The following is a 12,754-nucleotide window of genomic DNA, read 5'->3' on the forward strand; positions in this document are numbered from 1 at the left end:
TTCAGGTAATTGTTGAACTTTACAAAGCTGTGAAAGAGATTGATCGCATTTAAAGCCAAAAATGTATACATTATTTTAAATGACAGCATTTATCTTGCAAGCATTAAATTAAATAAAAAAAATGGAAGATGGGACTACAGAGATTTATTGAGATTGAATAAATCAGTAATGCATGCCACTTTCTATCAGCAGTAGAGAAAATACACCCTGATGTATATTAGTACGGACAAGAAGTTTTCATTTAATGTGGGAGAGGAAAAACTGCTCTAGTAAATGAAGTAGTTGTCAAGTGCCACAAACATTTATTCTAGATGTCTAGAGAAAAGGTTAGTGAGTTAAAAAACAAATCAGAAGTACTGCTGCATATGGCATATGATTATTTTACAAAGGAATTGAGCAAAATTTCCACTCCTTTGTGGACCTATTTGGATATAAGCTCTGTTAATATCAGTGTTGTCTACTTCTGAGTAAATATATAAATTATTTCACTATATGAAGGGTGAAAGCTAATATCTGAAGTTTGACCATAGGAAGGAAGAATTACTGAGATATTAGATGAAAATCTTACTTCTGTTTGAATAAAATTGAAAACATAATAATGTATATTAAAAAAAATATTAATATTTAATTCTAGGAGTTTTTTTATAAAAAGTAAATTATACCAAAATACGCTTACAACAGTTACGTAACATTTTTACTTCTTTCTAGGAGAAATGACTGAATGAGGGTAACATCCTTGACATGACCATTTTTGTCTTCTCCAGGAGGTTCAGAATAGTGTTACTCTAACACTTGAGGATTTCTTTTTAAGATCAAGAGCTTTTAAATGGATTGATTAATCCCCCACCCCACTTTTCTGTAGAAATTCAAGATAGAACACATAGCACTCCCTCTTCCTATTTTTCCTACCTGTGACAGGGGTTGGGCTGGAGAGAACGAGAGGCCCAAATTTAGACACTTAACTTCATGTAGTTGAGGAATTTATTTGCATGTGGACAAGCAATACTGGAATCCCAGCAAAGCTTTGAAACTTTGCTGAGTGGCCATGAACAAAAACGGAATAAAGTCTTGTATATCTTTGGCCCTTCTGCATTGCAGGGCAAAGAAACACAAAGGTGAAACAAAGACAAAGGCAGGCACAGTGGAAATTACAGTGCAACAATGGAATACTTTAGATAAAAGTATTGACCGGATTTTTATTTATTTGTTCTCCTAGGTCAGCATGCTAGCCATACTATCTTCAGGACATAGTCAGTGAATAGAAATGGGCAACTGAGTCTTTTCCCTGTTGCCACTCAGAGTTACTTCAGCTTCACTCAGTGTCTACCTTTTTCTTTTCTTTTGTATTATGGCTTGTTGGCATGCAAATAAAATAGTGGTAATTTGTTGCATTTCAAAGTCATTTGGTTTCTTTAGGCAGGCTGAGTTTTGGCCACAACGCTGGACTTAGGCGTGATTCTCCCCAGTGCTAACCCAACTCCTTAACCATTACATCAGATCAGGAACAATTGCTCGGAGGCCTTAATGTATATAGAGCATTCCTTTTGTTCCTGGTCATGTTTGGGATTCCCCGTGTTTAATTTTGCAATAGTAAAGTGTTATTTTATTTTTTTTAAAAAAAAATTTTTAACAACAAACATAGACAAACATAAGCATGGACACAAAACATAAGACCTTCTTTCCATTGTACAGTGTGTCAGTCGGTACAAATCTTCATGTGCACAATATCAACAGTCCTTCCCTTCTAATTATATTATTAAAATTTATTTTACATGAATATGCATAATATATTGTTATTAACTACTTATTGGACTTTACTTATAGACTATATCATCTTTTTTGAGCAAATTCCAGTTTTTAAAATATCTCAATTCATAATATCATTCATTTCAGTATAATCCATTATAACCTATTACATTATCTTATCTTTACTCTATCATTGTATTTATATTGTATTAAATCCCATTTCCCTATTCTCTTTTCTAACCATTGATAAAATGAATCCCAAATTTTATAATACTCTTTATCTTCTCGGTCTCTACTTGCTAATGTCAATTTAGCAATATTAAAGTGTTATGTACATTATAACCTCACAATATATCACCCTTGTAATATCAGTAGATCCCATCTAGCTGGTTTCCAATCTGAAGTGAATATGAGTAATCTTACCCACAGTGCTTAGCAGGGGTGGGACTCAAAATTTTTAACAACTGGTTCTGTGGGTGTGACTAGGTGGCCATATGACTGGGTGGATGTAGCTTCTTTTTTAAACTCCCCTTTTTGCCTCCTGGGCCTCAGGCAAGCCTCCCGGGCGATCGTTTTTGCTCCTAGATGCTTCCCTCAGGCCCAGAGAGGCAAAAAACGGAGCACACAGCACCCTCCCTGCACTCCATTTTTGGGCCTCCTGGGCCACAGGCAAGCCTTCTGGGGGTGTTTTTGCTCCTAGAAATCTTTCCTGTGGCCCAGGAAGGCAAAAATGGGAGGCAGCACCACTCCATCCACCTCCACATGCCCCTTTTTGCCTCTTAGGCCTTGGGAAAGCATCCTGGGCAAAGCAGTAAGACAGTGAGGGGGATCCCGGAACAGCTGATCATCGGAACAGCTGATCATTGGGACAGCAAAAAAAATGCCTTAAGGAGTGACTGGGTGGGGAGAACACAGTCAGCGATGTCAGGCATGCACATGATGTCACGCATGCATGATAAGGACTGACTGGGAGCGGAGGGGTGGGCGGAGAGAGGCAGGGCCAGCCAAGGGCACGATTTGCCAATTCTCCGAACTGCGCAGAATCATAACAACTGTTTCTATAGAACTGTCCAAACTGGCAGAATCCCACCCCTGGTGCTTAGCCTGACAATCACAATCTGGACTAAATTGTTGGCCAACATTGCATAGATGATGTAAGGAGAAGTAACTCCACTTGTCTACCATTATCAGTTTAGCCTAACATGTCAGCTTGTAGTTGTTTCTAGTTGTACCTGGTTCCCTTTCTTCACCAGTAGCATTACAGGTTCACAACTTCATTTCTCAAAACTTCTTGGAAAATCAAGGAACTGCATATAATCAACAAGCTGGGACAGAGTGATTAGGAAAAATCCTTTCCAGTGGTCTGGTTGCCTCTGAATTCCATGGATTCATAGAGTGAGCATAGAATTGTAGCATTGGAAGGAACTTGAAAGACATCGAGTTCGATCATTTGCCCAATGCAGGAGCCCTTATCTCATCCCAGACAAATAGCTGCTCAATCTTTTCTTGAAAGCATCTGGTGTTAGAGCATCCTCAACTTCAAAAGGCAAACTGTTCAGTTGCTTGATAGCTCTCAAAGTCAGGAGATCCTTCCCTATTTCACTTTTGGATCTCTCACTGTTAAATTTCTATCTACTGGCTCTTGTTTTACCCTTGGGCACTATGAAAAATATATCAACAATCTCTGCTCTATGGCATCCATGTGTTTATTGGAAGATGTGTGTTTCCCTTTAGCTTTCTCTTCTGTAGGCCAAACATACCGAGTTTCTTTAACTTCTTAACTTCATTTGATTTAACCTCCAAATCCCTCTTCTCTTCACTCTTTCTCAATATCCTTTTTACACTATGGCAATAATGACACAGCATAGAGCAGGTGTTGATGTCAACAAGCTGATTAATCTGAAGTTTGAGTTTTGTCACTTTTTAAGATACTGGAATAACATTAGCTCTTCTACAGTTTTCTGGCATTTCCCTTGTGTTCCAGAATTTCTGAAAGATTTCAATCAGTGGCTCTGAGATGACATCCAACAGTTCCTTTAACACCGTGGGATGTAATCCGTCCATTCCAGTCCAGGACAAATTCATTCAAAGCAATTAAAGGCCCTCTCTTACCAATTCCTTGCTTATTTTGATTTGCATTAGTCTTGTGCATACCATGGGGCAGCTTCTGACAAGTCAGAAAACTTTTTTTCTTTTGTGACAACATAGATGTAAATTGGGAATTAAAGGAAATAAATGGTGCAACAAGACACTCATAGAAATGCATTCAGGCTGCTAGGAACATTCTTCAGGGCTATTATGCAGAGGTGGGGCCCTTCCTCCCATTCTAATTAGAGGTTCTGATTAATCCCATTATCACAAAAATGTTACATGTCTACCACCAGGGGCTTAAGAAACCAGGTCATATCTCAATTACTCTAAGGTAAAGGCCAGAAATGTAGATTAGTCCAGTACCAATCTGAGACAAGCCTATTTTTTTCATGGGTCTGTGAACTCCCAAGCTGCCTCTGATTCCAAAAAGAGGAGGTTAAAATACCCTATATCAACAGACAGGAGTGAAGCCATGCAATAAAGTCAAACATCTCAGGAAAGGATGTCACCGTGCAGCCTGGAGAGCAGTACAAATAGTACCATCTATGTTTGTCCCTTTGGCCCAATCTCACAAGCATAGTCTCATATCTAACCATCTATTCAACAGTGCTTCTTACAACAATTAAGGTCTCCTAGCCCACAATGTTTCCTGCCCTTTGGGAGTGATACAGGACAAGAAACTCCGATACATCTTTGCAACCCCCTTCTCAACCAGCCAGGTCTTGGTGACACATGTCATGTCTCATCAAGTTATGAGTAAGGCTATTTTTTTTTAATAATTAGACCACTATACAAAAGCATCAACTTGAACAACTCAGCAATCCAAACCTGCTTTGAGTATACATTAGAAAAGAGGACTAGAGGCAGAGATTATAGAAGTTCCTTCTATGATGCCTTTCTTCTGCTGCTGTGCTTTTACTAGCAATAATGAAACAATAATAAGACAAAAAACCCAGCTCTTGTTCTGGCAGGATTATTGCCCTTGATCCAATTAAAGCATAGGATTAAGTTCTTGTATTATTAAAAGTTATTTCTATTTTTTAAAATAAAATTGTGAAAGTTGTTTCTGTTGCAATTCAATTACATCCTTTCATTCTGGGTGAGCCTATTTAGGGAAGAATTGATATTGTTAGAGGAGTGACATTGAGGAAGATATTTCTGCTGCAATGAATAATAGTACAAGCTTGATAACATTCGTATGGATCTGGACGGTGAGTTGATATCATTGGTAATGATATCTTTCTGGACCCTTTGTGAGAACTGTGTTCATTGACACTATGCTTCAGTAGTTTCACCCCACCCTAAGCAGGTGGTGCAAGTCAAAGGCTTGGGGAAACTAGGTTAAACATATCATCAATATGTGGCTAATTCTCAGTTATACATTTCCACCCCAAGCTAGAGATTTTTTATGGAAGTCTTGAACTAAGTTTGGAAGCTTTTTCATACCTCCATGAGGTGAAACATGCTCAAATGGAATCTAAGACAAATGGTTGTTTGTGCAGCTTTCTCTGTTTTGATGATAACATTTGAAGAGGTGGTACTGCCCTGAAAGAATAGTTTATAATAGTTTATAACTTGAGAGTCCTTCTTCACTCATACCCCTACCCTTAGGTAGGGTAGGTTTGGGAGATGTCACCTAGCTCCAGCATGCCATAGAAGAATTTGAATTACGCTGGCAAGGCTCCTCCATTACAGCTATCCCTGGAGTGGAAAGCTTTGTCACTAATTCAGGTCCTTATCACCACCTATGTAGATTTCTGCAATGCACTTTAGATAGGTCTGTCTTTGAAGGCCATTTCAGAAACTGTACAATTTACGTACAAAATGCAACAATCTAAATGTTAAGTGAATCAAATCACACAATGATAAAAGCTTAAAGTTTGTAAACTCTTTTGAATCTTCAATATTTCCACAAAAAACTGACCTAGAACATGTTCTGTTCTCAGTTTATCCTAAAATCCATTTAAATAAATAAGTCAGAAACATTATGTTGTTTTCCCCAATAAATCAATATTACACATCTTTCTTATAACCAACTTGAACATCTGGCAGTTCTTTTTCTATGTAGGGTTCTAATCTGCATTGGATGTTCTTAAGCATTATTTTACTAGTGTATGAAATTAAGGATATTGTATAATAGTTTGCACATTTTGTTAAATCTTCTTTCTTTGGTTCTGGTATATGTAGAGATTGACTCTCCAGGTCTGTTGACCACATTATATCATTCTTCAGTTTTTATGGCATAGTTTGTTAAAATCTTTAGTGATTCTTCTTTTGCTTATAATGTTTTTGTAGATATTTCATCAGTTCCTGTGGCCTTTTCACTTGGCAATGATAGGTATGATGATCCATTTTCTAGTACTAGAAGTTTTTGTAAGTAGGGAATATCTTCTAAGTTATCTTGAATGTTAACCTCCCTACTGATCAGAATTTTAGTACTATATATTCCTTCCAACTTTGTTTGATCCTCCTTCTGAATTCAAAGGTCTTTGGGAAGACCTTACTTGTTTTGATGTGCCTATTTCTACCTTCAGTGTCTTTATAGATTTTGTTGTAACATTGTTTCTATTAACAGCTCTCCGAAATTCTTTATCAAATTTCTTCTTAAGAAATTGTCTTTGGGGCAATTTCCATAGTTTATTCTTCTGTTTCTTAATTCTTGGCAATCACTTTTCAGATTCATCCTTAACAACTTTCTCAAATTCTTTCCATAATTTCTCTGGTTTCCAATTAATTCAGAATTATTTCTGATATCTTCCTTGTTCAAGATCACATCATGGAAACTGATTGACTTTCTTCTTACCCTTTAGCTTACTGTAAAGAGTAAGGAAGATTACCTTTGATGGAAATATGTAAGAACCTAGGCAAAAGGGTCTTTAAAGACTTCTTCACTTTGATGCTGATTTGTTTTGTCTCCTCTAATAGCTTCCCCATATTTATGTTTATTATACTGCATATAACTGTGTCATAAACGCTATTGATAATCTGAATGATCTTCAGCATTTTGACTGTAATATTACCTGATGGGCCATCATCTGGCCTTACAGTAGCTATCCTTTTATTTTTCTGGTTAAACTAGAGTGGTTTACAATTGCATTTTGTTGCACTATATGAAATGATGTCTTAACAATTGTCATTAAAGTGATCACCTTCCTCTAGCATTTTCCTATATCACTGGTGCCAGCTTGCTTTATCTGGCAGCTGAAATCACTGTCCCATCTTGAATGGCTGTGTTGAGAGTATATATTCTTGGTGTAACAGTCCAAGTATTCTTTGCTCATTCCTCTCAATAACACATTCTTGTTCTCCAATGAGCAGTATGTTAACTTATAAAACTACAAGGCTTGGCATCATGGTACTTAAAGATAAAACATTCACAATGTAGAGAAAGTGAAGAAGGCAATGTTTTTGGATGCAACCCTTATATTATGGGTCACTCATTCTTTGGATATAAAATTTTCTGCTGTCAAATAGATAGATATTCTGGAGGACATGATAATGGATGATCAGTGTACATGCTTCCTGTATTATGGTAAATGTGTGCTTTTACTGTTTTTTAGATTTTTGATATTTTAAAGATCTTGTAATACTGTATATAAATAAAATAAATAAATGGAACATCTATTATACAATGTAACTTAGGAGATAAAACCTTAACACAAATCACACTGATTAAATTTTTCACGGCATTGGTAGAAATCATTTGATATGTAGAATATCTTTCATTCAGAGTTGTAGCTTAGAGGTCTAGTTTGTCCACCACAGTAATACAGCTGTTGTTTCTGGACATGCATGCTCAATCTACTTTGATCTGACAAACTGATGATTGTTTGCACAGCCAGTAGAAATTAATGTACAATTGAATGCATTACAAATGTGCATTGGGAAATACTAAGAAATGACTATGTTAAGTCATTTTTAAATATTTTAAATATAAAGATAATATTAGTTGAATGAAAATATCATATTCTATGAGATGGTCATATCTGTTTGGATTTCTGTCCAATGTACTGTATCTAAGAAGTCAGATTCTTACAGTAACAAAGTTAGTGGTATGAAATTGGCATAAGTGAAAAGATTTCAACCCCCATTTAACCTAATAATATGTTATATATTGTTTTAATGGTAGGGGTGCTAATGGAGTGGTACGGATGTTAGTTGCTAGTTTACATGAAACACTGTAGTACATTAATACTTTCTTGCCTCTATCCCAAACTCAACTGAAGATTTATTTGGAATCAGTGTTCTTCCAATATGTAAGTAAAATGTTGGAGTATATTCGGCAAACAACACTCCTTGACAGTTCTCTGAATTTTGCACAGAGTTCCTATTTAATCATTATATAAATTAGTAGATATTTTATGAAAACAATGCATTTAGAGAACCTGATTCCCTTTCATCTGTGTTCCACTACACAATATTGTCTCTTTAGCCATTCATAATTGAGTTAAACATTCCATGACTTTGATGCAAAGATGCATCTTCGGATCGTTTCTGAGTAAATATTGCTTTGCAACAGATTATAAAGTAAAATAAGTTCTTAGATGGCCAGCTCCTATCAGTCAAAATATCTTATCTTGTATCCCTTAGTGGGTTTTTTTTTTAATTGAAAAGGAAGATAAGTGGCCAAACTGATGGGAAAATATAGGAAGATTAGAAGATTATAAATGAAATACGATGCTGCCTCAATTCCTTAAAACAATCCATAAATTAAGAGTAGGTGATAACTGTATTATGAAAGCTGTACTTAATTATGACTATCTACTCTACTGGATAATTCAATTTTACCTATTTTAGGGAATAGGAGAAAGAGGAGAAAAAAGTTATTTTTCTGTCTTATTTGTAAAGTACAACTTCAGCTAGATTATCACAAAACATGCTCAATTGTATGGCAGTAGGGAAAAAATGAATACAATATATTACAACTCCATTTTATCTACTTTTCTCCACCCACCATCCCAAGGCATTAACTTTGTAATACCACAACAATTGAACTGATTCATTTTATTATACTTTCTACATCTGAAAATGGTTTTCTTCAGCTGTCTTTAGTGAAAAGCTAAAAATAGTACATGTGTTTTAGCACAAATAAATTACATTAGTTTTTCTATTTTATCAGCTGTAGAAGAGCTTTTAGTCAGTAAAGAAGGCATTAAAATGCATCGGATGAAAAATAAAAATACCGTTTTAAAACAAATAATTTCACTTAGCACTGAATATTATTAATGGTGGAATGAATTTAAAATATGAGTGTATATGTTTTGAAGAATCTAATAGGCATTTTACATTTTGCTACTATCTGTGGCCACTAAAATCTTATGCTAGTTAATTTTTCCTCTTTTACTGAAACGTGAGAGTGGTTATTTTTGTCCTGAGAATGCTCCCCTTTCCTGCTTTTTGATATTAACATTGAATTGAATGAAGTAATAAAATATGACTTTGTTGGAAACTCTGACATTTTACCACCTAAAATTGGCAGTGATCACCAGACCAGAAATGGAAATTGGCAGGTACCAATGGATACACAAGAGCTCAAGGCTACACCAGTACCATCATGTGGCACCATTGAAAGGCAATGTTAGTCAAGGTAAATAAAAGGATGGAGTAAAATACCTACATGAAGAGTTTATATAAAATAAGAATTGCTTTCATGAGCTGTAGCAATGTTTCAAAAATATGTGACTTTGATTTTACATTAGAAATTAATTATTACACATGGCCTACTTCTTTTGCTTTTGAACTTATTTGAAGGAAACTTCAATTGTATAATTTTAAAAGCTGCCATTATGATTCAGAACTAATGTTTTTTTAGTATCTTTGGGGGATCAACTATTTGACTTCAGTTCCTGCTTCCTTGAATTGGATATTTGCCCAATTATAAGAGGACTCTCAAACTCCCGGTCTGCGGGCCGGATGTGTCACGTGCTGGCCACACCCATGCCCAGTATAGTGAAGGGGGGAAAAGTCCCAATATGTCATGTGACATCGCCATGACAACATGAGTTTGACACCCTTGCATTACCATTTTGAATGTTGTGAGACAAGCCATGCAGGGGTAGGGAAGGTACTGTAAGTTTTATTTTAAAGAAATCTGTTGATAATTAGTATCCTTTACAAAGCTTTAAAATTAAATATTATTTTAAAAAAATAATTAGCCACTTTCCATCCTGAGGAAGGACATATCTACACTTAGTGTTATGATCATGGTCACCTCTGGATCTCACAGTATACTTTTCATTTTAAAAAAACTATAAAGCGTTTGTAAAATTTGAAGAGCATCCAATAATGTCTTAGTCTGAAAAATCCAGAGTTATTTTTCTTGAATACTAAGATAAATGAATTTATAAAACTCCAAAATAGCCATACAATAGAATATATTCTAAATAGTATTTAATCTACTAGTCTATGGTGGAGGGGTTTTCCCCATACAATGGTTTTCTTTTTTTACAGTTCAGTAGATATCAGTATTAATTCCATCTTTTAAATGTTTTCAGAGGATATGTTACTTTGACAAAGAGTTTTGAAGAAGGGGCCATGTTATATTAATTTTATACTGGTGGTTAATTAAGAGCTGTTCCAAATAGACCAGCTTTGTAATTTGGTTCCATACTGTTTGTCATTGCAAATTCTTATATGTTGGTGGTTGGGCCAATTTTCTTTTTCTTTATCTTCTCCTCAAAAACTTTCCTCACAGGGAATGTTTTGTTTTTCCTAAAAGGAAACTTTATGGAGTTTATTTATAGAAAGACTGGGAGCTTTGCTTGCCTTTTGTCTCTTTTGTTAGGAATAAGAGTGGGAATCAGGATTAAGAGTAGGAATAAGAGTATCATCATCAGATGGATTTGTAACTAGCTGAAAAACTATACTCAATGAGTAGTCCTTAATGGTACTACAATTACTTGGAGGGAAATAAGCAGTGAAGTACCACAAGGTTCTGTCTTAGGCCCAGTACTTTTCAATATTTTCATAAATTACTTAGATGAGGGAATAGAAGGGGAACTCATCAAATTTGCAGATGACAATAAGGTGGCAGAAATAGTCAACACCCCAGAAGACATGCTTAGGATCCGAAAAGATCTTGACGGATTTGAACAATGGGCCCTGCCAACAACATGACATTTAATGTGGAGAAAAGCAAGGTTTTACATCTAGACAGGAAAAATCAAAGGTTCAAGTACAGATTAGGTGACACCTGGTTCAAAAACAGAAACTGTGAGAGGAATCTTGGAATCCTAGTGGATGATCACTTAAATATGAGCCAGCAGTGTGCGGCAGCAGCCAAAAAAGCTAATAAAATCCTTGGTTGTATAAACAGAGGCATAGAATCAAAATCACGTCAAGTATAGTAATGCTTTATAAATCCTTAGTAAGACCACACCTAGAATACTGCATCCAGTTTTGGTCAATATAGTTCAAAAAAGATGTTGAATTTTGGAAAAAGTACAGAAGAGAGCAACTAAGATGGTTAAAGGCCTGGAGATGGAAACATATGAAGAACGGTTGCAGGCACTGGGTATGACTAGTCTAGAGAAAAGAAGGATTAAGGAGTGACATGATAGCAGTATTCCAGTATTTGAGGGGCTGCCACAAAGAAGAGGGACAACTCATCAACTTATTTTCCAAAGCACTAGAAGGCAAGATAAGAAATAATGGATGGAAATTGGAAACTAATCAAGGAGATAACAATCTGGAATTAAGGAGAAACTTCCTAGCAGCAGTGAAGATAATTAATCAATGGAACCGCTTGCCTTCCGAAGTTGTAGGTGCTCCATCACTGGAGGTTTTTAAGAAAAGAGAGGACAGCCATCTGTCTGAAATGGTATAGGATCTCCTGCTTGAGCAGGGGATTGGACTAGAAGACCTCCAAGGTCCCTTCTAGCTCTATTCTGATTGACTGAGTATTCCATTAGGTAGGAATAAGCTGATTCTATCCAACTCTCTCCCATCTCCTTACATGATATTGGGCAAATACAGTTGATTACGATATAAAATTGCAAATGATGTACACATTGATTGAATAGCAGCCATACATTCTGGAGTACTTTGCAGAAAGACAACCATCCACAGTTCATCAGTTTATTTTACTGATATAAATTCTAAATAGTTTTCAAGATACATCTTGTATTAAGGTGTAGTATCTTTGATATGGTTGATAATTAGGAACTTTTAAAGGATTGGTTTGTACAGATCCTTTCTTTTTTTTTTAATAGAGTCGATATGCCACATCTCATTTCATGGCTGATTTCTTGAGTCCATTACAGTGGTTGCTTTTCTTGATCTTTCCTAACAAAGTTAAATAAATTAGAAACAGAACTCAGATTTTGAAAATAAAAGCTTATTTCATATTTCCCATTTACATAATAAACCCACAACATAGGAAAATTTAGGAGCAATTTTTAATTGAACATCACTTGAAATTCATTTATGCCTTAATGCACTTAAAGACAGAACTTGAGGAAAGAAGCTGAGACATCTATTTCTGTGTTGACTCCTAGATAATTTTCCATAATGCTATTTCACATGTTGCTACTTGGGAACAGATGTTGGTGTGTCTGTTTCCAAGTTTCATGCCAACAAACTGAAATGCATACTCATGTTTTCTAGCAGTAAAGTGGGTTCCCTTAATCAAATATTTCAGTATCAAGATTTGCTTGCATGGTTTGATTTAAAGTATAGATAAATACATATAAGTATCCTCTATACCTACAAATAAAACTGAATGAAGATAGAAGTAGGAAAAGGAACACTATACATTAAACTTAGAAAAACAAAAGAGAAATGGAAAAGGTGGATAAAAAAATCAACCAAGCCTTTGTTGTAGGGCTGTTTGTTGTGACAAACACAAATGGACCATGAGAAATATTTCTGCAAAATGCATACAAACTTTTGAAAATGTCAGCACACATCAAAAAATGAC

The 12,754-nt window shown here is 35.5% G+C and overlaps 1 protein-coding gene across 10 annotated transcripts in view; it reads left to right on the forward strand.

Moving 5' to 3' along the window:
* Positions 1-12,754, forward strand: part of GPM6B (glycoprotein M6B) — a 109,832-nt gene that overhangs the window by 72,153 nt on the left and 24,925 nt on the right. For 4 of the 10 annotated variants that reach the window (XM_087938320.1, XM_087938317.1, XM_087938319.1 and 1 more), the window contains exon 2: positions 9,317-9,424. The exons of the other annotated variants lie outside the window; for them this stretch is intronic. In XM_087938320.1, coding sequence (XP_087794446.1) covers positions 9,317-9,424 — 108 coding nt within the window. The remainder of the gene's footprint in view (positions 1-9,316; positions 9,425-12,754) is intronic. 10 annotated transcript variants of the gene reach the window in all.

This window comes from Pseudonaja textilis, chromosome 8 (genome assembly GCF_049901715.1).
Source record: "Pseudonaja textilis isolate UNSWEBS1 chromosome 8, rPseTex1.2, whole genome shotgun sequence".
Taxonomy (NCBI): Eukaryota; Metazoa; Chordata; class Lepidosauria; order Squamata; family Elapidae; genus Pseudonaja; species Pseudonaja textilis.